This window comes from Erinaceus europaeus, chromosome 4 (genome assembly GCF_950295315.1).
Source record: "Erinaceus europaeus chromosome 4, mEriEur2.1, whole genome shotgun sequence".
NCBI classification, from domain to species: Eukaryota; Metazoa; Chordata; class Mammalia; order Eulipotyphla; family Erinaceidae; genus Erinaceus; species Erinaceus europaeus.
The window spans coordinates 113798850-113824818 of NC_080165.1; the positions used below are offsets into that span (position 1 = coordinate 113798850).

Genomic DNA, 25969 nt, shown 5'->3' on the forward strand with positions numbered 1-25969 from the left:
CTATTCTACCAAAAACTTACAAGACAGTATACATTGGGGAAAAAGAATGTATTTCTTCTTTTAACCTGAAAAGTCTCATATAAAATCTTGTGACTTTCTTCTATTTTAGTGTATTATTTTAATACTTCTAGAAAAAAATCAGTATAAAATAATTGATAAGAGGGGGCCAGGCAGTAGTGCAGTCAGTTAAGCACACATGGTGTGAAGCTCACAGACTGGCATAAGGATCATGGCTCCAGCCCCCAGCTCCCCACCTGCAGAGGGGTCGCTTCACAAGCGGTGAAGCAGGTCTTCAAGTGTCTTTCTCTTTCCCTCTCTGTCTTCCCCTCCTCTCTCCATTTCTCTCTGTCCTATCCAACTACAACAATAACAATAATAACAACAAAGGCAACACGAATGGGAAAACAAACAAAAAAATAAAATAATTGATAAGAAATAATGCATTAACCATGGGCAAAAAACATGACCTAGTTTGATTAGATGTCAAAGAGAATATGAAATCCATCTATTATAGCTTTAAATGATTGTTCTTTCCATTGAACTATCTGATAAGTTACTCAGTTTTGGGGCTCAAGACTGTTACCAGATTTCTGGAAATTAAGAATAGGAATTGAAAAGAGCCAGTAGTTAAGAGGGGTCCTGGGTCCTGGTGGAGTAAGAATGAATCTGGCAGGGAGCCCTGGTTGCAGAAGTTGTGAGATATACCAGGGAGGCTAGCTTCGAAGAAGGGAGGAAAAGAAAGCATCAATCCCAATCTGCTTAAATTACTGCCAGGGTCCCTGCTGGTCATAACTGCCAAGTTTGTAACATCACCTGTCAGCTAAGTCCCTGTTGCCTCAGATTGCTTAATTTGCTTACCTGGGAGCGCCTTACATAATCCCTTTCCCTATCCAGCCCATCTCAGTGTTTTGCCTGGTCCCAGCAAGGTAAAACAAAGCGTCAGCCCCAGCAAAAATAAAAACAAAACAAAAAAAACAAAAAAAAAAAAAAAAAAAAAGGAAGAAGGAGAAGAAGAAAGGAAGGAAGGAAGAAAGAAAGAAAGGAAGAAAAATAGTCTCCCACATCAAACAAATTTTTTTTTCTGTGTGGTTCTGATACCTAATTTTCCTAAAATGACAATGTCAACAGAATAAGGAACCACATTTAAAAGCCCAGTGTAGAGATTTTAGTTCCTCGTCTGTCCTCATGTTGAGGGGGACACAGGTTGCCTAACCAGTTTTACTCGCAATCATGATGCCTACACATTGCTTTCTAGCCTTCCTCCTCAGTTTCTACCTGCCTGGTGTTGAAGGTAAGTGTTTAATTTCTTTTTATTAATGAAAAATCTTTGCCATGAGACTTCCCTAGGAGCTCCTAGAGACAGTACTGGTGCTCTTCTTGTCTTGTCAAAAATATCAACATTCTTTTGGCACTAAACAATCAAAACATGCATAAGGACAGTTTATAGCGCCACATGAGCTTATGAGCAGCTACCCAAAAAAGAGACATTTTAGTGGGTGCTTTATACAAGATAGATGTGCATCTCTCTGTCCCCTTAACATTTCGTTTTCCTTCAAGATGCATGATAGCACAATGGCTGTGAGCACAACCAGACTTAGTGTGGATTGCAGCTGTGGCATTTACTCGGTGGGAAATTTTGGAAAGTTGACTTAACCCACAGTGTCTCAATTTCCTCATTTTCTGAATGGAAACTGTGAGTACACATATTGAGTTAGTACATGCCAGTTACTGTGAGTAGTGCCTGGCACAATAGAAAGACATAAACATCATGTGAAAATTTTCATTTAGTATTCACAGAACATTTATCAAGAGAACAGAGCAGACTGGCCTGGGAGATAGAGGATCAGAACTGCAGGTATGGGGTCCCCAATTCAATCCCCAGCATTGCATGTGGTAGGAGTATACCATGTTTTCTCTCTCCCTTTCTCTTTCCTGTCTCTTCTCTCCTCTCTCCTCTTTCTCTTACAAATAAATAAAGTTATCTTACAAATAAATAAATAAAGTTTAGAGAAAGCATAGAACACCGTATCATCCCTACATAAATTGAGGCAAGCACTTCAGAGCCCCTATCTAATACAGTGGACGACTCTCACTGGAGATGGCTTAATTAATAGCCCCAAGACAGTACAACTGTTCACTGACTGATGAAATAAAACATCCCAAGGCTCCGTATCTCAGAATGTGTGACTGTCTTTGGCTTCAGCGAGAGCAAACATTCAATTGGTAAGATACGACAAAAATGATGTGACATCAAAGTTATCTTAATTATGCAGATTGGTAGTCCTATAACATCCAGCAACATATGTTCCTTCTTTAAGCCCCAGTGTCTCAATCCATAAAATTTGGTAACAGTACATGACATAGGTTTGAGTTCTGCCCCGTGGTGCTGAAGGAAGCTCTTGTGCTGTGGTGTCTTTTTCTCTGTCTCTTTAAACACTGTCTCTTTTCATCTGAAAAAAAAAAAAAGGGATCAGCCTGAGTGAAGCCCTAGTGATGACAAAAAGGAAACAAAATAATAAAAGTACTTATTTTATTCAGCAGTTATAAGAATAGGTTGTAAAGATTTGGGTATAGGGTCTAAAATATGTTTAATGTTCATCTGTGATCAATCTTTAGTGAATTCCAGAAAGGGTAAGGTGGCAAGAGAGAGGAGAGGTATCTTTAGCCTCTGTCAGCTCTTGGTTTCCACTTAAGACTGGTGAGAATCAGACTCTACCATCTGACACTCTAAACTCTGTGTTCTTTTTAGACATTACTTGTTTATTAATGAGAGGGAGAGAGAGAGAGAACAAAGAGTATTTCTACCATATGCAAGTTACTTTTCCTCTCTAGCACATAACTTGTAATTTTAAAGATGAAGACCCCCATAGTACTCTATTTGTCCAACAAACTGACAGATTAAATAAGTTAGAAAAGATTTTTTTAAAATCTCTTTAAGGTCCAGTACAGAATGACTTATGTTCCCTTTGTTAGTGGTAGCTGGTGGTAAAATAATAATAATAATAATCAGTGAGAAAATCATAGGCAGTTAAGATGAAGGTCATTGAATCATTTGCCTCTCTTCTCTATCTCTTGGCACCTGAGTGATTCCACTACTCATGGTGGGAATTTTGTCCCCTTTCAATTTTATTTCAAATACGGAGGGTCACAAAGGGAGAGAGAAAAGGAGGACCCCACCACAGCACCACTCCACCATTCATGAAACTTCCATTGAGCCAGGCATGGTGCTCCCATGTAATTCTGGGGGCTCAAACTCAGGTCCTCATGCATGACTAAGTGTGTGCTCTATAGTGTGAGCTATCTGCCAGTCTCTGAATTATGTTTTTAGGGTGGGAAATCAGTTCTTGGGAAGCTCTTTGGGAAATTGTGTGTTTTATCTCCAGAAAACCTCTAGAATTTTAATGTATTAGGTATTATCAGGTAATAATTTGGGTGAACAAAATCAGTGGTGGAATAGATTCTTTCCAAATATACACTATCATCTGATACACTGAAGGAAGTCTGAAAGATAAACATGAAGAATAATTCTAGTAGTATTAATAGTGGTAGATAAAACTAAGTATCTGAGGAAACAGGTTGATTCATTAGAATGCAGATATTATATCTTTAGAACTGAGATCCTGGGCAGTCAATTATCAATAATAATTCAGCAGAGATTTTAAAGTGGTGAAGAAAGTGAAACGTGGAAATCCAGGTGAGAGTACTCCAAAAAACTGACCAGAACAGAGTCCCTTAGGACTCTTAAGACCACACCCAGAATGGTGGAACTGGAAAAAGGTGATCACTCTGGATCAGGGAATCCTGGGCCGTTGTTCTGTCCAACTTCCCAACCCCTATCAAAACTTTGGCCCTGTTGGGGAGACAAAGGTTTTATTTTTGTTCATCTTGGGTTTCCAGTTGGAATGTCAACAAAATGGCAGCTTAGTAATAAATAGTTTGTTAATTCATATAGTGCATATCATGAGAGAGAAAGCCAAATGAAGAGTAACTCAGAGTTGAAGTTTGGAATTTCAGGGATTTTTTATTATTATTTTTTTATTTATAAAAAGGAAACACTGACAAAACCATAGGGTAAGAGGGGTACAACTCCATACAATTCCCACCACCAGAACTCTATCCCATCCCCTCCCTTGATAGCTTTCCTATTCTTTAACCCTGTGGAAGTATGGACCCAAGGTCATTGTGGGATGCAGAAGGTGGAAGGTCTGGCTTCTGTAATTGCTTCCCTACTAAATATGGGCATTGACAGGCTCTGGGGAATTGGAGCTCAAGGACACATTGGTGGGGTTGTCTGTCCAGAGAGTCTGGTTGGCATCATGCAACATCTGGAACCTGGTGGCTGAAAAGAGAGTTAACATATAAAGCCAAACAAGTTGCTGACTAATCATGAACCTAAAGGCTGGAGTAGTGCAGATGAAGAGTTGGGGGGGGGGGAGTCTCCGTTCTGTAGATTGCTAGTAGGCATATTTTAGTTATATTTCAAAGGGCCTGTGGCTATACTAGCTTTTTTTTTTTTTTTTCTGTTTTCCCTGAGCCTGAAATCTGATATGCAGGTGGATCCTAGTTATTGTCTGGGGAGATGCTGTCATGGCTGGAAAAAGGACCAGAAAGCTGGATCAGGGAAGACAGTAGCTCCCAAATATAGGAAAGGTGTATAAATATTGTTGACTATAAACCTCATCAATTTTATCTGATCTGGGGCCCATAATTAGCTTAGGAGCCTATGTGACCTCTGCATCACCTATTTCCTATTATACTTCCCTCATTCACTCCCAAGCTATCCTTATCAAAGCAAGGAATTTCAGTTTTATAGCACCTTCATTAGAACACAGTACACTTGTAGGTGTATTATAGAAGCACAGTATTTTCTCACCACTATTTCCTATCTCTACTTGAGGAGAGGGTGGCAATTTATCATTTCTGTTTTTATAATCTGGGACACTTTTTTTAGCTTTAGATAAAAGTCACTATACTAAAGATTTTAAATGCTTTTTTTCATGACAGATGAGTGGGTAAGGTAGTTGTGGTGTATATACACAGAGGAACATTACTTGGCTATAAGAAAGGATGAGATCTTGTCTTTTCCTACAACATGGGTGGGACTGGAGAGGATCATGCTAACAGAAATGAGACAAAGGAAGGAAAACAAATGCCAGATGATACCACTTTTAAATGTGATTTAAGAAGTAAGACAGAAAACTGCAGGACCCCGGATGCCCAGAGATGGAAGTCGCGAATATCGGAACCGCAGGTGTGTGAGATCCCGGTGTGTGGGGGAGCCCCGCCTCGTTTCAGTGAAGCTGCAGGCCGAGGGGTCCAGGAGGTAGCACAGTGCGTAGAGCATTGGACTCGAACATGAAGTCCCTAGTTCAATCCCCCCCCCCCCCGCCCCGGCAGCGCATGTACCAGAGTGTCTGGTTCTTTCTCTTCTATGTTTCTAAACTAAATAAATATGCTAATCGATCCAGAAAAGAAAGAGAGAAAGAAGACAAAAGGATTAACAGAATGAAACATTCATAAAACCAAAATCGGTTTCAGCAGATGTGGGGAATTAGGGTTAGAGGGAATTGGAAGGAGGTTGGGAGGCCTAGTACTTTAAGGTCGGTCAAGGGAGATGGTATGTTGGTGGTACACTGACATATATTGAGAGATTTTATTTAGTGGTGCCTCTATGATAACAACAGTCTTACAAAAACAGTAATCCCTCAATAAAGACAAATTAATTAGGAAATACAATCAAGTAAAAAAAAAAAAAGCTGATGTCTGGGCTCCACTTCTGCCTTCTGCACTCATAGCAACTATTTCAGGGAATTCTGCTATACTTTCGCAAAGAAAACTAATGTTAATGACAGCGGTGTTTCTATCCATTTTTAATGCTTTTTCATGCCTTCTCATTTTAGAAACTCGACCAGATCCCGAGTCTCTTAAGCCCCAGAGAGTACACTTTCAGTCCCGAAACTTTCACAACATTTTGCACTGGCAACCTGGGCATGCTTGCTCCAGCAACAGCAGCATCTACTCTGTGCAGTACAAAATGTAAGTAATCTGTGCTTCCTCTAGCAAAGAGAGATATTCACTGGGATAACACATCCTACAGTGCAAACATGGTGTTAGAATCTGAGCATTTTTCAGTTTCAGAGGGCTTGAGAAGCTGAGGTATGAACAGGGTCTCTTATGTCCCCTAAAAACTGCCTGATGACACAAAAATGCATAAAGATGGCATTCTCTAAGGGGGATAGTGTATCCCTCGAAGACCCAACCTCTGGTGCATGGAAGACTCAGAAAGCTTATTTGTCAAATGAATGTTAGAAGTGATTTGTTTGCTATCTCTACTCATTAATGAATACATAAATGTTTTAAAAAGAAAAAAGAAATTGAAGGACACAAGGAGATGAATGTGTAAAATAGATCTGTTTTCCTTTAAAGATCATTTAGAACTTTTTTAGAATATGGAAACCACTTTGAAACTGTTGCAAAAAAAATATTTGAAAGTAATGACTCCAGTAAGACTCAACACAAATTGGTGTATGCTACTGCAAGTTTTTCTTCTCCTATGATCTTTGGCTTGTTCCTGGTGGATTGTTGCCAAAATTCAGATATAATCAACATTTTTCCTGGACTGAGGCCTGGAAACAGAAGCTCCTGTTTTTGCAAATGGCAGGTTTTCCCATTTATACATTTTCTGGTGAAGAATATTGGTGGTGAGGAGAGGTGAGGAGCTGAAGGCTCTCATGTAGTTTGAAATTCTGGCTAAACATGGGAGCAGAAGATAAATACAGTTCTTTAGTTCTTTTTGCATGGTCTTCTCATCAGAAAATCAGAAATTAGGACTGAGGAGATAGTATAATAATTATGCACATGACTTTCATGTTTGAGTCTCTGAGGTTCAGTCCCAAGGACCACCATAAACCAGAGCTGAGCAGTAGTCTGGTAAGAGAAAGAAAGAAAAAAAAAAAGGAAGGAAAGAAGGAAGAAAGGAAGGAAGGAAGGAAGGAAGGAAGGAAGGAAGGATGGAAGGAAGGAAGGAAGGATGGAAGGAAGGAAGGAAGGATGGAAGGAAGGAAGGAAGGAAGGTATAACTATGGACTAAAAGAGAATTTTTTGTTGCCTAAGTCCATTCAAATCTTTCTAGTATGGCTTACAACCAAGGTCAGATTTCCCCATTAATTAATTTCCACTGCCTTCAAGAAGTCTTTTTCAGAAAATTCTGTCCTTAATTATTGTGACTTTTCTACATTGTGCCACAACTGTAAAGTTTACAAATTTTACAATAAATCTATCTCTATTCCAAAAACAGATTTTTGCCTCACTGAAAGTAAAGATACTTTCATCACATAAGAAGTGAGGATTGGAGTTCTTTTTACTCTTCTTCCTCGCTCTATGTCAAGGTCCAAACTAGGTCTATTTGTACTCCATCATAAAATGCAGATTCAGTTATTTTACCATGAGTTTAGTGAAGATTAAATTTCAGACCCTATAAATGAATTTCTTACTTATTTATATCTCTTTTTTTAAGAGAAGATGATTAATAGGTACTTTTAGGTAATTTTAAACTTAGATAAAACTCAGAATATGTGGGTCCTTTCCTCTCTGCGTGCTATTTTCAACAGTACAACACAAATTTATATATTTTAGATCTTTCACTTTGATTCTATCTACTGCATAATATTTTTTCAACTTGGGAAAAGATAAAAACTGATGTATCACATTAAAAGAGAAGCTATAATGCTAGGGAGACAGTATAATGGTTCTGCAAAAGACTCTCATGCCTGAGACTCTGATATCCCAGCTTCAATCTCCTGTACCACCATAAGCCAGAGTAGAACAGTGCTCTGGTCTTTCTATGTCTTTCCCTGTCTCTGTATCCCTCTCATTAAAATAAAACAAATGAAATTATTTTTTGCTGCAGTGAATATATTGTGAATTTTTTTATTTTAAATATTTCTACTGGGAGGGATTAATGGTTTACTGTAAATGCACTTGATACATGTGCAAAATTTCTGAATTTTCCGCAAAACATTCTTACCCTCCAGCTTAGGTCTTCTTCTACCATCATGCACCAGGACCTGAAAACTTCCACTCCCTGCCCCAAAGTCCTTTACTTAAAAAAAATTTTTAAGAAAGAAGCTAGGGAACCAGACAGTGAGTCACCTGGTTGAGTACAATTTACCATGCACAAGGACTCAGATTCAAACCACCAGAAGCTTCAGGAACTGTGAAGCAGGGCTGCAGGTATCTTTTTCTCTCTCCTTCTCTATCTCCCTCTCCCATTTCAATTTCTCCCTGTCCACTGGGAGCAATGAATTTGCTATGCAGGCACAGAGTCCCAGTGATAACCCTGGTTTCATAAATGAATAAATAAGTTAATGAATGAATCAAAAAATAGAAGCCACACATTACAACTGAATTCAGCTGCAAACACACTACCTCACCAATAAATAAAAATTAAAAAAAAAATCAAATAGTGTTCAATACATTTGTAGGGCCTGATATAAAGAACTGCACTCATACAGTTTGCATCGCTGACACTAGTAAAATTTTTCATGCTAAAATATATATATATTTGAATTCCTTCAACAAATATTTTGGAAGCCTTTCTTCCCATCTTATAATAGCTACTCTATTTCCACTATTATCTTACTGTATTTTCTCAAACTTTTGACTGTTAAGGAAATAAAACATTAGTATTCCCTTTTGCTGTCACATCATACCACTACCGTAGTCTAAAGTATCTGTTTCTCTGTCTCCATAGCATTTTCAGGGCAAGGGGAGGTTAGGGGAGTGGGAGTGGAGAGCTAGCTTTGGGACCTTGTACATGTGAAATTCCATTACTCCCAGGTCACTTTTTAATCCATATGTATATGAATTAAAAATAAATATGAGGGAGGGAGAGAGAGAAAACAGAGACAGAGTCTGATCAGAGAGAGGAAGACACCACATTACTTGAGCTTCCCACCCCATTCCATACTCCACCTAGTTGTACTGTTTGTGTTTTTGCTTTAATAGGTTCCACCCCTTCCCCCAGGCTCTAATTACAAAATTCCTCGTATTGCCTTCACTACAACCACTGCTCAAATTTCAGTAAAGAGATTAACAGTATGTATTGGGTAAGCATTACCTGAAATGTAAAATAGCAGCTTCTCAGAATCACCACAGTTCTCAATAGCTAGTGAGTGAGAAGTGAAGAAACCACAGAGGGCTGAAACCTCAGAAGTATTAAGGATGTGGAGAACTAGTACTCAAAAATGGAAATAGGAAAAAAAAATTCACGAACCACTAAAAATCAAATGTTCATATGCTAGCAACATGGAGGGCTTTAATTTTTCTTTTAACAAGGTAGCACCTTGATTAACAAGAAAAAAAAATTAAAGAGTAGTAATAAACTTTCCGAGTGGTACTGAAGGACTAATAATAGTCACTCCAAAAAGTAACAGATTGAAAAAACTGATGATGTCTTCAATGAAAGAAATAAAAACTCCTATCTCTTATCTTTTTCCTTTCTATAGGTATGGTCAACAACAGTGGAAAAATAAAGAGAACTGTCAGAGCATTCAAAAATTCTTCTGTGACCTTACAAATGAAACATCAGATATATATGAACCTTATTATGGGAGGGTGAGGATGACCTCAGCTGGGATCCATTCAGGCTGGAGCATGACTAAGCGGTTCACTCCACTGTGGGAAAGTGAGTTCCATGGAATTTCTTTGCATTTGTTTTTTATTTTTCTCATAGAGTTTGGCTAACTACCAGGTTCTTTGCTTTGCTGAAGTCTACATGATCATCTCATTCAACCCAATTCTCAGGACAACTCCATGGCTTTTTATAGCTTTTTTTTTAGCTTTTCCTAACATCATTTACAGCTCTAGAAATCAAGACACAGGATTTTGTAGTTGCTGTTGCCTCTCAGTCAATATAATGCAGAATCAATATTCTATCTTACTGCCAAAATATCAAAAGAATACTACTCCCTGGGCAGGGGTAAATAGCATAATGGTTATGCAAACAGATTGTCAAGTCTGAGGCTTTGAAGTCCCAGGTTTAATCCCCTGCACCACCATAAACTTGAACTGATCAGTGCTCTGGTAAAAAAAAAAAAAAAAAAAAGAATACTACTCCCTAAAAAAAATACTATGACTTTTTTTTACTGGTATTATTGAGGCTGCACCACTCCTGGCCAAAAGTTTTTCAGACAGACAGAAAAAGAGATAGAGTGACAAAGAGAAAGGCACTACAGCATTGAAGCTTCCTTCAGACTGATGGTGATGAGGTTTAAACCTAGGTCAAGCACATGAAAAAGCAAGCTTACTCTAGATGAGCTATCTTGCGGGCACCAAAAAATTATTCTTAGCAGAAAAATGAGTTGGATTGTACTTATTAAACATGAGAGTTAAATTCCTGAAAGTATTAATTATTTTTGTTGTTGTTGAAGAAACCAAAGTTCTAGCTACCTTCCCCAACAGGAGAACAAATTTTTTTTGTTTTTTTTCTATTCATTTTCCAAGATATATATTTTTGTGACTGGAGAAGTAATTCAAGTGGTAGATCATCAGGGTTTAATCTCTAATACAGCATGTACTTGAGAGGTGCTTTGACTTCTCTCTCTCATATAATCAATAAAATAAATCAAGAAAAAATGCATATTTCTCTCCTAATTTTGTCACCATCCTCCCAAATATACTATCAAATATAAATTATAAAATTAACATCTATAAGCAGAACTTTTATAAAACAGTAGACAAAGGGGAAAGAGAAAAAAATAAATGTTTAATATACATGTACTAGTATATAAGACAAGAAGAATATATAGCTATTTGATGTAGTCCTTATAATTGCAATTAGTCATAAAGTTATACTTCAAATTTACTGTTCACTATCATTACTAGTTACTATAACTCTCTTTTCAGCCGTCACCTCAAACTTCATCCTGAGGAGTTTGAGTTCTTTTGGTCTTTTCTGTATTAACATAACATAATTGTACATATGTTGCTCATAGGATTTGAGTAGGTAATAATTTATATACCACCTGAATTCTCAATTATTCACTTTATTACCCTATAAAGCCAAGAATTTCTGAGTAATGAGATATATCATAAGGCCAAATATTTTTGGTGCATGATACTTCGCTTTACTTTTTCCACATTAACTCAGTCCCTCTGTCATAAACAGCGTATCACAGTATACTATGCTCATGAATAAGGCCTTCACTACATCCATGGTGTGAGATAATCAGGATTACTCCTGACAGAAACATTCAAGCAGAGAAGACAAATCTATAAGCAGGAAAATATCAGTCCATTGTCTCTTGCCCCTCCCTTTCTCAGAAGGCAAAAAAAAAAAAAAACCTGCAATGATGTAGTTTATTTTTGCCACTTCCTTTTTAAAATATTTTAATGTACTTGTTACTGGATAGAGACAGAGAGAAATTGAAATGGGAAGGGGGAGATAGGGAGAGAGAGACACCTGTAGCCCTGCTTCACCACTTGTAAAGCTTTTTCTCTGCAGGTGGGTAACAGGAGCTTGAACCTGGGTCCTTGCACAATTTAATGTGAGCACTTAACCAGGTGTGCTACCACTTGGCCCCCATGTTGTACTTTTAAAAATGAACTAAGGGTGGTCTGGGGAGTGGTGCAGTAAATAAAATGTTGTACTCTCTAGAATGACCTAGCAGCACATATACAAGAGTGATGTCTGGTTCTTTCTCTCTCTCTCCTCCTAGCTTTCTCAATAATAAATAAGTTCATTAAAAAAGAGAGAAAATGAATTGTTCAAAAAATTAAAAAAAGAACTAAGGGGCTTAGCATCTGTAATTGGGAAGTTGGGTGTTCAGTAACACCAGTTCAGCCTTGACAAGAGTATTCCATGTTGTTGGATCTAACCCTTTCACACAACAGTTTTGTCCATAAGTCTACTGAACAAGTATAGGGTATTGATTTATACCACCTCTACTTAAGATATTTTAAAAACAGCTTTATCAAGATATAATTCATGCCCACAATTACCCACAAAGTGTGTACAATTTTAAGTATTTGGTAAACACACAGATATGTGCAAAGTAACCCAGTCAATTTTACAGCATTCTCATAACTTCAAAAAGAGACTTTTTTTTTTTTTTATAAAATGGAAACATTGACAAGACCATAGGGTAAGAAGGGTCTCAGGACTGGGAGAAACATGGACTTCATAGAGAAACCCTGCTGTCTCAGGGTTTAAGAAGGCAAGAGATAGTTATTACTATAACCAAATTATTTGGCAATTGGGTTAACTTTGAAAGTCCTGTTGCTATTATTTGCTGTCATACAAGACCTCACCATAATTCATTACCTTTTATGCTATTTATATATAGCTATGTCTTATAAAGAAATGCTACTAGTTGCTTCTTTTCTCCCTGGTCTAAGACTTTTAGAGACAATATTTCAAAGAACAAGTCAACAAGTCATTATTAGAAATGTATCAGGATTTGGGGGGGGGGTAGTGCAACAGGTAAAGTTCACATGGCACAAAGCACAAGGACAGGCATAAGGATCCTTGCTCGAGCCCCTGGCTCCCCACCTGCAGGGGAGTCGCTTCACAAGCAGTGAAGCAGGTCTGCAGGTGTCGATCTTTCTCTCCCGATCTCTGTCTTCCCCTCCTCTCTCCATTTCTCTCTGTCCTATGCAACAACAATGACATCAACAACAATAATAACTACAACAACAATGGAAATAACAAGGGCAATTAAAATGAAATAAATAAATAAATACTAAAAAATGTATTAACCATTTGAGCCCACAGTTAAAATTCAATCTGATTTCCAGTTTGAAGTCTTAAGTGCTTACATTGAAGGAACATGTACTCAGCCTATGCATCAAAAAGTTTGAGACATTCAATCTATTTTTCCCCTCTCATATTAATTAGTTATTTATTATAAGATTGTAAGTTAATAGGAGTGTATATTAACATCATTCTCACCACCAAAAGTCGATATCCCTCTCCCCTCCCCTGCCCTTAGTGAAGCTGAACATCTACCTTCACCCTCCACCCAGAGATTTTTACTTTGGTCCCCTACTCCAAACTCAGATTCTGCTTTGAGCTTCCCTTTCTGCTCTTCTTTGTCAACTTCTCTTTATGAGTGGGATCATCCTGTACTCATCTTTGTCTTTCTGATTTAGCTCACTTAACGTAATTCCTTCTAGCTCCATTCAAGATGGGTCAGAGAAAGTGGGTTCATTGTTCTTAATAGCTGTGTAGTATTCCATTGTGTACATATGCCATAGCTTTCTCAGCCACTCATCTGTTGTTGGGCACCTGGGTAGTTTCCAAGTTTTAGCCATTACAAAATGTCCTGTTATTAACATAGGTGTACACATATCTTTTTGGCTGGGTATTACAGCGTTCTTAGGATATATTCCTAGGAGAGAAATTACTGGGTCATACGGGAGGTCCATTGTGAGAGTTCTCTCCACAGAGGTTGGACCAATTTGCATTCCCACCAGCAGTGTAGAAGGGTTCCTTTGTCCCCACAACCTCTCCAGCATTTCTTGCTGCTGTCCTTTTTGATGTATGCCATTCTCCCAGGGGTGAGGTGGTATCTCAATGTTGTCAAAAAGAAACTTTATATGTATTTAGCTATCACCTTTTGGCACCTCATTTCTCCAGCCTCTTAAGCTAGTCAGCCACTAATCTACCTTGTGTATTGCTAGAGTTCCTTAGTTTTGATATTTTATATCAATGGAACCAGATAATGTGATTTTCTGTTGTTAGCTTCTTTCATTTACCACAATGTTTTCATGGTTCACCCATGTTGTAACATGTATTAGTACTTCATTATCTTTTTAAAAAAAATATTGATATTATCTTTATTGAATAGAGACAGTCAGATATTGACAACGAAGAGGGTGGTAGAGAGGGAGACAGACAGAGAGACATCTGCAACATTGCTTCACCACTCACAAAGCTTTCCCCCTACGTGTGGGGGCTGGGGGTTAGGACCCTGGTTCTTGCACATTGTAACATTTGCACTTATCCAGGTGTGCCACCACTGAGTCCCAATACTTCATTGTTTCTGCAGTTAAAAAATATTGTAATACATGTATGCACTGAATTTGTACATTCATCTGTTGATGAACACTTTCATGTTTTTTTACATTAGAACTATTATGACTAGTAATCCTACAAATATCCACGTACAAGTTTTTGTGTAAAGAGATGCTTTTTTTTTCATCTCTTCAGTATATACCCAAAAATGAAATTGATGGGGTCACATGGTAAATCTGTGTTCACTCTTTTGAAAAACTTCTGAACCATTTCCCAAATTTTACATTTCTCTCATAAATGTGTGAGACTTCTAACTTCATTCTTACCAACATTTGTCAGATTTTGTTATACTGTAGGTGACATAGTGGGTACAAAGTGGTATCTCATGTGGTTTTGATTTTTCATTTCCAGAACTACTGATGTTAATAAGTATTATTTCATGTGCTTATTAACATTTATATACTGCACTTGAAAACCTGTTTATTCAAATCCTTATTGTAAAACTATTTATTATGTGTTTTTTTCATGATTTAGTTGTAAGAATTCTTTATATATATGGATGCCAATTTCTTATCAGATATATAATTTCCTTTTTCTTTTCCTCTTTTCTTCTCCTCTTCTTTTCCCCTTTGTTTCTCTCTTCTCTTCTTTCTCCTCCCACCCCTCATTCTTTACTGCCACCAGGGTTATGGTTGGGACAAGGTGCCTACACAACAAATCCACCACTCCTGGTGGCCATCTTTCTTTCCCTTGCTTCTTTTGTTCCTCCACTCCTTGATTCCTCCTCCTTTCCTTCCTTCCTCTATTTCCTTCCTCCCTCCCTTCTCTCTCTTTCTTTTTATTAATTGATAGCACAGAGAGAAGTTGAGAGGTAAAGTGAGGGATAGAGAGGAAGAGAGAGATACCTGCAGTATTTTCTTCACCACTTGTGAATTTATGTACTGATGTTGACCAGGGGTTAGAACATGGTAGTGTCCTTGTACATGGTAATGTGTGCAATCAATCAGATGTGCCACCACCAGGTCCCTTCAAATATGTTCTACCATCCTGTGGATTGTCTTTTCACTTTCTTGTTGGTATAAGCTGAAGTCCTCATTTAAAAAAAACTTTCATTAATTTCAATCTACTTTTTCCGCTCAATGTTAATGACTTTGATGGCATATTTAAGAATCCTTTGACAAATTCAGGACTATGGAGGTTTATGCTTTTGTTCTTCCAAGAGCTTTATAGTATTAGTTCTCACATGTAGATCTTTGATCCATTTTGAGTTTATTTTTGTATATAGCATGAGGTGAGGTCTAAACTTAATTCCTTTGTGCATGGCTACCCCAGCTCACTTGTTTAAAAGACAATTCTTTTTCCAAAATTAAAAAACACCTCCAAGATAGCTTAGGAAGGAAAAATAAGGAGCCTATTCTTGAAAATAAGTGAAATTGGAGATACTCTTATTATGCAATAGTGAGGGGCCCTTCCCACCTAGCTGTATCCTCCCGCTGTAGTTTTCCCACTCCTGCCACAATCCTGAAGCTTTCTGAAGAACAGGTTTTAGAGAGCACACCCTAAGGTGTTTGAACAACATGTTCTTAGGCTCTGTATGCAGATTAGTGAGTCAACAGGAAGCACTGACTAACCTGAGGCTTGTTTCTGAGCATTGCTATGCTATTTAGAGTTAAGACAGTCTGGTTCTTGGTGTCTAACTCAACATAATAATCAATACATTAAATAAAACAAAAACTTCTAAAATTATAAGAAGCATGTGAAGGTAGAGAAAATTTCAGCATTGCTTAGCTCCAGAATTTCTTTGTTAAAAATAGATATGGAGTTTTGGATTGGGCCTGATTTCCTAGTAAAGTGGACTCCATTAAATAATTACTTTGTCTCTTTAGTCACTTATCTTTCAGGCACAGGACTAGGTCCTTGGTGGGGAGTGGACTAATGAGCACAGCAGACAGAAAGAAGCCTTTTCCTGCATAGTTTTCTGTTTAATGTTGGAGCCATGCATTAGTAAATAATGAAACAAATTAAAGTCATGCATTTCATGGTGGGATGTGCGATGCTAGGAGAGCCTAATCAAGGAGAGATCTGATCAGAGATGTAAGAAAAAATGCCTCCAGGGGAATGAATGATATTTGACCTGGTATCTAAAGGTGATTAGAAATCATAGAAGTTGTCTAGACAGAGAGTAGAGCAGAGCATACTAGACAAAGAGAACAAATAGCACTGGGAAAAGTTCTTGGCAAAAGGAAGCATTAAATATGATAAAATACCCAAATGATTTTAAGTCTTCTTTGAAAAATAATTCCTTATAAAATTATATAATAAATGGATTTTTTTTTGGCACATGTAAACTCTCTAGACTGAACTAAGAAGAAACAGAAAATCTGAATAGACCAATAACATGTCAGGAAGTTGAATCAGTAATCAAAAATCTTCCTAAAATAAAGAAACGGAATTTTATTTTGTAAAGCTTTTAAAATTATTTATTTACTTACTTGGTGAAAATAGAGAGAAATCAAAAGGGAAGGGTTAATAGAGAGGACAAGAGACACCTGCAGTACTGCTTCACTACTTGTGAACCCACCCTGCAGGTGGGGACTAAGGGCTTGTGCCGGGCTAGCATGAGGGTACGCAGGAAAGGTACGCAGAAGAGAGACCAGGAACTCATGGTGGAGCAGGAACACAATGTGTCTTTATTGATCAGAGACAACGCTTTTATATATTTTGAACTGGAAGTGGCAAGTCAGAAAAGGAAATGGCTAGGAAAGGGGGTGGAGAAAAGGAAAGAGCGGGAAGGTAGAAAGCTTCCATAGCAACTGTTGTGAAGGTTTTAACTGGTGGGATTAATTAATACCCTACAGGCAGGGTGGGTCTCAGGCAAAACAATGATTATGTAAATAGACCATAGTGTCAGCAATGGAGGATGGAGCAGAGGGGGGGGGGACTTGCTTAAGGCCCAACAGGCTTGTACCCAGGTCCTTGCACATTGTAACATGTACGCTCAACTAGGTGGCCAACTACCTAGTTAACACAGCAATTTCAAAAGCTTCTGTACAGAGACGGAAACTAGAAACTACTGTCATAATTAAAGGATATATATATTCATGTCACTATTGGTAAAAATGTAAACTGGTCAGTTCTTATCAAAAACAGTGTGGAAAATTTTCAAACAATTGCAAATAGATCTGATTGCCATTAGATCCAGCAATTCTTCTACTGCTGATTTATCTAATATAGCTAATCAGATATCCAAAAAGAATATGCACACTTTTGTTCCTGATGAATATTTGAAAACAACCCAAGTACTCGACAACTATTGAGTAGACAAGGAAGTTGTACTATGGAACAGTATAGTATATTATTCAACTTTAATAAAAGATGATATCTTGCTTTTGCTGCAACCTGAGTAGAACTGGAAGGAATGGTACTTTGTTGGTGAGCAGAGGTAAGCTGATATGTTTTGGGAAGGTATGAAACTATACAGGTAGGACAACAGACTTGTAAAGCATTATTTATTTATTTAAAATATAGAACTCTGATGGTTAATGCAGTGTGGCAGTAAACCCCTAAATCTTATGATCTTGAAAGTCACTCTTATGTGACTTAAGTCTAAAAGGCTACTATGTTAAATTAAAAATATTATGTAGGGTGGGGGAGATAACATAGTGGTTATACATAGAGACTCTCATGCCTGAGGCTTCAAAGTTCCAGGTTCAATCCCAGGTACCACTATAAGCCAAAACTGAGCAGTGCTCTGGTGAAAAAGAAGAGGAAGAAAAAGAAAAAATATATTGTGTAGAAGACTCAGAATTAGAAATGAAAATGATATAGAACAAATGCCACGCTGGTAATATACAATACATATTATGATAATTAAAATATAAGTAAAATAATACTTACATACTCTAAGATCTCCTCCAAATAATTTTTTTTATTTACAAAAAGGAAACACTGACAAAACCATAGGATAAGAGGGGTACAACTCCACACAATTCCCACCAACATCACCATAATTTGTGTCCTTTGACATTATTTGTATATAGCTGTGCCACTGGTTGTTTCTGTTCTCCCTGGTCTAAGCTTTTAAGAGAGTCAATATTTCAAAGACTCATATGGTCATGGTCTGTGCATTAAAAACTTTGAGACATTCAATCAATTTTTCCCCTCTCATATTAATTAGTGATTTATACGACTACAAATTAATATGAGTGTACATAAACACCATTCCCACCACCAAAAGACTGTGTCCCAATCCCCCCAACCCCCACTTCATGAAGCTGAACATCCACCCTCACCCTCAACCCAGGGTTTTTACTTTTGGTGCCCTACTCCAAATTCAGTGAAATCCTGCTTTGACTTTCCCTCTCTGTTCTTTCTCAACTTCTGTTTATGAATGGGATCATCCCATACTCATCTTTATCTTTCTGACTTAGCTCATTTAACATAATTCCTTCTAGCTCCATCCAAGATGGATCAGAGAAAGTGGGTTCATTGTTCTTAATAGCTGCATAGTATTCCATTGTGTGTATATACCACAACTTTCTCAGCCACTCATCTGTTGTTGGGCACCTGGGTTGCTTCCAGGTTTTAGCTATTATGAATTGTGCTGTTATGAATATAGGCATACACATATCTTTTTGGTTGGGTGTTATGGAGTCCTTGGGGTATATCCCTAGGAGAGGAATTACTGGGTCATATGGAAGGTATGGACTTCTCTCCATAGAGGTTGGACCAATTTACATTCCCACCAGCAGTGCAGAAGGGTTCCTCTGTCCCCACAGCCTCTCCAGCATTTGTTGCTTCTGTCCTTTTTGATGTATGCCATTCTCACAGGGATGAGGTGTTATCTCAATGTTGTCTTTATTTGTATTTCTCTGACAGTCAGTGACCTGGAGCAATTTTTCATGTGTTTGTTAACCTTTTGGATCTCTTCTATAGTGAATGTTCTGTCATATCCTCTGCCCATTTTTGGATGAGATCATTTGCTTTTTTTTTTCCAAATAAGTTTTTATATTGGGTTTTCTAAAGCAATCACCACTAGCTATGTAAATAATTGATAAATGTACTCTTAATACTGAAACAAAATGTATCAATCTTTGCAAGTAAAAAATCATCTTCAGTGGTTAAGGAGGTGGTTCAGTGAGTAGAATATAGTACCCTAGTGTCTAAGGACTTGGTATCAGCATGGCATCAGCCAGAGTAGTATCTCCCAGTAGCTCCCCTTCCCCATTCTATTTCCCTATCTTTTTTCTGGTGAAATAAATCACTAAAAAAAAAATCTTTGAAGCTGGGTGGTAGATCACCTGAAAGAGCCCACCCACATGGTACCATGTACAAAGACCAAGTTCAAGCCTTCAGTCCCCATGTGCAAGGGGGAAGTTTCCCAAGTGATGGGTAAGTATTGCAGGTATCTCTCTTCTTAGCCTCTCCTTTATCTTTCTCTCCTTCTCACCATCTATTAAACAAGTGGCTGCTGGGAGCACTGTAGTCATGCAGAAACCAAGCCTCAACAATAACCCTGGTTGCAAAAAAATGAAAAAATATATTAATCTTCAAAGAAATATATATTTATGTGGTGATGTGGTATAGTGCCAAAGATTAACAAACTTGTAGTATCACATATGTGTTCTACCTCTTAGCACAAACCCTAGTCCTCTCACCACCCCATACACATACTTTTTTTCTGAGATTTCTCTACTCTGCTTACATGTTCAGACAGAAAGAAATGGAGGAGATGAGAGAGAGAGAAAGAGAGAGACAGAGAGAGAGAAAGGAAGAGAGAGAGAAAAAGAGAGAGAGAGAGACAGAGAGACAGAGGAGCCATAGCTCTGAACTTCCTCCTATACACTGGGGACTAGATTTGAACCTGGGTTGTGTGTATGATAAAGCAAGCACATTAGGCAAGTAAACTATTTTGCTACCCCCCCCCCCAGCCCTTTTCTGGGAGAGGGAGGAGGCGGGGAGAACTTGGACAAAAGTACTGCTCCACAATCAATGAAGTTCTCTTTGTTTTCAGCGATGCTCAGAATTGAACCCAGGACCTCCCTTACCTAAGGCAGGCATATCACTGAGCCATCATCTTGGTCCCTCAAATGTATATTTTTGGCATCATAATTTTGGGTTTATAATTTTTTTGCCATATACTTGAATTTAAAGTGATTTATTGTTTTTTAGAGTTAAAACAGAAATCAGTCTTATGTATTTATTATTTTTTAAATTACCTTATTGAGGGGTTAACAGTTTATAGTACAATTCTTGATACAAAAGTATGTCTTTGTGCAGTATTTTCTTTTTTATTTATTTATTTATTTATTTATTTTTTTACTTATCCATTTTTTTTTTAATTTAAGAAAGGATTAATTAACAAAACCATAGGGTAGGAGGGGTACAACTCCACACAATTCCCACCACCCAATCTCCATATCTCACCCCCTCCCCCGATAGCTTTCCCATTCTCTATCCCTCTGGGAGCATGGACCCAGGGTCATTGTGGGTTGTGCAGTATTTTCTTTAAAAAAAACTTTTTTTCATTTTTATTAAATTATTTATCATTACTATTTTTTAAAACTAGAGCACTGTTCAGTTCTGGCTTATAGTAGTGCTGGGGACTGAACGTAGGACTTTCAAGTCTCAGGCATGAGAGTTTTTTGTATAACTATTATGCTATCATTAAAGTTTATGTTTTCATGTGAAACAATATAATTTTTAATGGATTTTTAGTTTTCCAATCCTGTTTTTTTTCCAGCAAAATTAGATTCTCCAGTCCTGAATGTAACCCGAGTTAATGGATCTTTACTGGTGATTCTCCATGCTCCATATTTTCCATATAGAAATCCAAAAGGAAAAAATAGTCTGATGGAAAATTACTATGAGCTAGTATATAGAGTCTTCATGATTAACAATTCACTAAGAAAGGTAAGTTTAGATGAATAGATAAGTTTGACTCTTTTTTTTTTCTTGCTTGGTTAACTAACATTTTATTTGCATATCATATTCTCCTCTATGCTACTTAATTACCTTTTATTTTTAACCAACTTTTTAAAATTCCTTCTTGCTTCAATCCTCACTGATTAAAAAAAAGTGCTCAGCATCGTCCTCAGGATGTGTGTTCAAGTGCTTGTGTGAGTGCCTTTTCTGTCACTGAACTGCTCTGCATATCTAAAAGTTAGTATTAAAAAAATGAACTGTGATTGACTGCATCAGGTACTCATTTTTATTACTTTCACATGAGTTATTTTATTATATATAGTTTTTAAGTTTTATTTTTTAATTATATTTTATTGTGGGGACAAAGAGAAAGAGGTCAGAGAATTACTCCTTTACCAAGACTGGAGTCCAGGACCTTATTCATATTAGTCATATGCTTTCCCAATGATTCCAATTTCAGTGTTCTAATAGAGTACTTAATTAAATATTCCTTTTTGGTGTTCATATAAAACAGCGATTTAAGAAACAAAACAAGGAAGCGGGCCATGTGGTGGCATGCCTAGTAAAGATGACTAATTACAGAATATAAGGACCAGTGTTCAAGGAGTTCCCACCTGCATACTTCCTCTCCCTCTCCCACCTATCTCTCCCTTTATCTCTCCCCCTCTTCCCTTCTTTCTCCTCCTCCCCTTTAACATTCCCTCTCCTCTTAATTTATCTGTCTCTATGCAAAGGAAATACAATATTTTAAAAAAAGAAGCAAAGCAAGGAGAAATTCAGGATGAAATATTAACAACCTCCTGGTCTGTATCAAAAGATCTGAGAGCCCTGAAGGAAAGTGGGAGGAGCTACAGGGAAACAGGGACTCCAGTATCTATAGTGGTGGTGACTGAGAGGTGTACTAACACCTATTTTGGGGAAATTTGGAATTGTATCCTGATGCAGCAAAAGTCTTAATGACACAGCTTTTCCTCAATAAAATTGAATTTTGGGGTCAGAGATATAGTTCAGTCTATCAGAGCATCAATGTGCTTGCTTAAGGCCTCAAAGTCCTCGTTTCATCCCCAGAACTACCACATGCCAGAATTGAGTGAGGATATCTCTCTCTCTCTCTCTCTCTTTCCCTCTGATCTCTCATAACATAAATAAATAAATAGCTTTAAAATATTTTTTAAAGAAATGAAACTAATTTTGGTTGTAAGGAAAATAAACTCTCTCAAGCTGGGTCAAGTATTAAAAGAGAAAAGTTGATACAAGCAATTCTTTCTCTATTTTTCCTCTTTCTTTCTTACTATTTCTTTCCTTTTTTTTTCTGTCCTTGTCAGGGGCTTCACTATTCCATGCCAATTTTTTTTAATTCTTATTAATAAAAATGAAACACCGACAAAACCATAGGATAAGATACATACAATTCCCACCACCAGAACTCTGTATCCCATTCCCTCCCATGATAGCTTTCCTATTTCCTTTAACCCTCTTGGAGTATGAACCCAGGGTCATTATGGGGTACATAAGGTGGAAGGTCATGCTAGTGTAATTGCTTCCCCGCTAACATGGGCATTGACAGGTTGATCCATACTCCCAGCCTGTCTCTCTCTTGCCCTAGTGGGGCGGGGCTATGGGAAAGTGGGGCTCCAGGACACATTGTTGGGGTCGTCTGTCCAAGGAAGTTGGGTTGGCATCATGGTAGCACCTGGAACCTGGTGGCTGAAAAAAGTGTTAACATATAAAACCAAACAAATTGTTGACTAATCATGAACCTAAAGGTTAGAATATTGCAGATGAAGATTTGGGGTCTCCATTTTGAAGATAGCTAGTAGGCCTATTTTGGTTATATTCCAAAGGGCCCATGACTATACTAGTTCTTCCTGAGCCTGACCTCTGATATGCAGGTGGAGCCAAGTTACTGTCCAGGGAGATGATGTCATGGTTGCAAAAAGGACCTGAAAGATGGATCAGAGAAGAGAGTAGCTCCCAAATATGGGAAAGGTATTGACAGTAGACCCCATCAATTTGATCTGGGGTCTATATTCAGCTTAAGAGCCTATGTGACCTCTACATCCCTGTAGGTCTGAGCTCACATTCTGTGATCAAGAGTAGGAGCATTACAACCTGCTCCAATATCAAGACCCATCTTCCTCAGGTGGTAGATAGAGTATGTTATCCAGCCTCCCTTCAGAGGATGGAACATTCTCTACTGTTGTTGATCCACATTGAGAGTACATTGTGGGGGCCCACAAAGGGGTCCATTGTGTTGTTCCTGATGGAAATGACCAGTGACAATGGAGAGAGGTATCTATTCGAGGTCTCGGCCCATCATGTCTGTGTGGGAGTCTCAGGACTCCCTAACTAGGGCCTCAGATGATGGGGTGTCTTGATAGTGATGAAATAGTCATCATTAAATTATGGCCAGTCTCTTGCCCTTATTCAGATTCTGTAGTCCTTATATTTCAAGTTTTAAAGATAGAGAGAGAGAGAGGGAAGGAAAAAGGGAAAAACACTACAGTACTGACGTATCCTCCAATGCCATGGAGGCTGGGCTCTAGACTAGATTGTGTACATGACAAAGCAGACACCCTCCCAAGTGAGCTATCTTATCATCCTATCAAGTAATTTTACAGACAGGCAGATACAGGAAATGCTACCAGGCACTGTGATGACTAGAAATCAACAAAAAAGTACTCTTGAAGTATCCTGCTTAGGCTTTCTATGACTACATGATATACACCTGTTTCCCCAAGTATATTCCATTTTTTTGCTGTATCATCCGTATTTTTTAAAAAGAGACTTATTGTTGGGTCATACATCAGCAAACCTCAGGGAGAAGTCACATAATGTCTAAACATCTCTGGCTATGTTATTATGAGGCTGTGATCCTGGAATCTGAAGAAAAAGAAAAGTGCTTGGGAAGAAACCCTGCAGACATCATTTAGTATGTGAACTTTATTAATTTAAAAACAAAGCTAAAATCAATGACTTATTAAAAACTTATTTTTCTTACCTCCTTTTTTCCCTCTTGTGTACAGGAAGATAAAGTATATGAAGGAGTTGAGAAAGTTATTGAAATTGAAGCTATAACACCTCACTCTTTCTACTGTGTGGCAGCTGAAATATATCAGCCTATGTTAGACAGAAGAAGTCAGAGAAGTAAAGAAAGATGTGTGCTAATTCCATGAAGTGGAACAGAGTGCGGCACCATATGGGTATCAAATGCTCTCTGAAAGTGGAGTGACTCAAGTCAGAAGGATCTCATTTAAAGTTGTTTTTATATTTCCTATAATGCAATAACCAGTGTTATGCTTTGAGAATATCTTATCTTCTTTCTTTCTTCCTTTCTTTTCTTTATATTTCATTTGTAGACTAACTTTAGTCACCACTCTTTCTGATGAGAAAAAAAAAGAATTGAGAAGATGCAGACACTAAAGTGCCCTATAAAATAAAAAACTACACTTCTCATGTAACATCCCTAACTACAGTCTTAACAACAATCTTCATTCTAAGAAAGATAAGTGAAAATTTAAGGAACAAGAGTAAACATGTAACAAGATGTCATTAAATTAATTACTGGAATAGCATAAAATTACTGCAATAGCATAAAATAGCATGAAGTAATTGTCTTTCATATCTTATTGAGCCAGTTAACTTGATGTGGATATAGCAATTTGTATATGAATGAAATCTTTAAATAAAAAAGTATTTTTATATATTAATATTTTATGTGAGTCTATTTTTCACTTATTTTTTTCTATTATGAAATATTTCAACTTAATGAATCTGTATTTTCTCTTAAGGTCTATCCTATGTAAATCATATTGGAAAAAATCTCATATTCCTGGATTAATTCTCTTAATTAAGATTTCTACCAATAATATTTCTACACTACACAATATCCTTAATCCATACTCCTATGAAAGTTTTCTCTTTTTTTCATATCTTGTTTCTAATTTAGAAGAATATATTCTTATTCTCAAAATTAGGTATAATAGGTGCCAGCAACAAACTACACAAGAAACCTTCATTTCAAGTCTATGCCATACTCAGTAGTTAATCCTAGCAAGGATCTCATGCTGGGGTACCTTCATTATCTCCAAACACTAGGATTATATAGATGACAGTGTGTTACAGGACATGGAGGAGGCAGATAGAGAAGTAAGCTAGAAGTTAGATACATACAATCAGGTTCTAGGTGGTAGCACACCCATTGTCATGTGAACACACACATTGTCATGTGCAAGGACCCTGGTTCAAGCCCTTGGTCCCAACCCACAGAGAAGCTTTACAAGCAGTGAAGCAGTGTGGCAGTGCTGCAGGTGTGTCTTTCTCTCTCCTTCTCTTTCTTCCCTTCCTCTTTCAATTTGTCTGTCTTATAAAAAAAGAATAAATACACAAACCTTTATTTTAAAAAAAAGAAAGAAAGAAAGCATACAATCAGTCAGTGAGAGGCTTATTTGTGAGAGAACCTGGTTCCAGAACAACAGGAATTATGGAGTCAGTGAAAAAGCCCTCAAAGGCCAACTGGCTCTAATCCATTGTTTGAATAAACTGTGGCCAAAGATTCTGTGTAGGCAGAAACAGAAAATTGCCTATTTTGAGTTTAGTCTAAGTATTCATCTTATTTGTGAAGAAAATATTTGCATAATAGCTCACGAAACTTGTCCCAAAATGTGATAAAAATATAATGCTTCTAGTTATATACAATTGCACACAGTAATAGATATAAAATATTCAGAAATGAACAAAGAATAGGAGACTGTAAGAACTAGAAAATGGGTCTCATTGTTTTTCCACAGAGGCAGAAAAAAGCTAAAGTATAAATCTAGATACAAGCTTATTTTTATATATTTTTTAATTATGTATTTTGGCTTACTCTACTATTTTGCTCCCCCCTCCCCTTTCTAGGGATAGGGAATTAAAAGTAATGGGCTGAATAGAAAGTAATGAAGATTGTGTTTAATCAACATTTAAATGTATGGAATTTAATAATATTAAAGCTGACTCAAAAAAAGTTCTGGCTGACTCATGTAAGCTATT

The 25969-nt window shown here is 37.4% G+C and overlaps 1 protein-coding gene across 1 annotated transcript; it reads left to right on the forward strand.

The window, feature by feature from the left end:
• Positions 1-734: 734 nt before the first annotated feature.
• IL22RA2 (interleukin 22 receptor subunit alpha 2) lies at positions 735-24613 on the forward strand. Its single transcript, XM_007520047.2, has 5 exons — positions 735-1291; positions 5901-6036; positions 9507-9685; positions 20757-20926; positions 23965-24613. The coding sequence occupies exons 1-5, from the start codon at positions 1231-1233 to the stop codon at positions 24112-24114; spliced, it is 696 nt and encodes a 231-aa protein (XP_007520109.1). The 5' UTR covers positions 735-1230; the 3' UTR covers positions 24115-24613.
• Positions 24614-25969: the final 1356 nt, after the last annotated feature.

What these genes read in the sequence shown, in the direction of transcription:
- IL22RA2 (XM_007520047.2), top strand. Translation starts at nt 1,231, where the DNA reads ATGATGCCTACACATTGCTTTCTAGCCTTCCTCCTCAGTTTCTACCTG. An exon ending in TACTCTGTGCAGTACAAAAT is followed by an intron (nt 6,037 to 9,506) that starts GTAAGTAATCTG and finishes TCCTTTCTATAG; the next exon opens with GTATGGTCAACAACAGTGGA. An exon ending in TTAACAATTCACTAAGAAAG is followed by an intron (nt 20,927 to 23,964) that starts GTAAGTTTAGAT and finishes TCTTGTGTACAG; the next exon opens with GAAGATAAAGTATATGAAGG.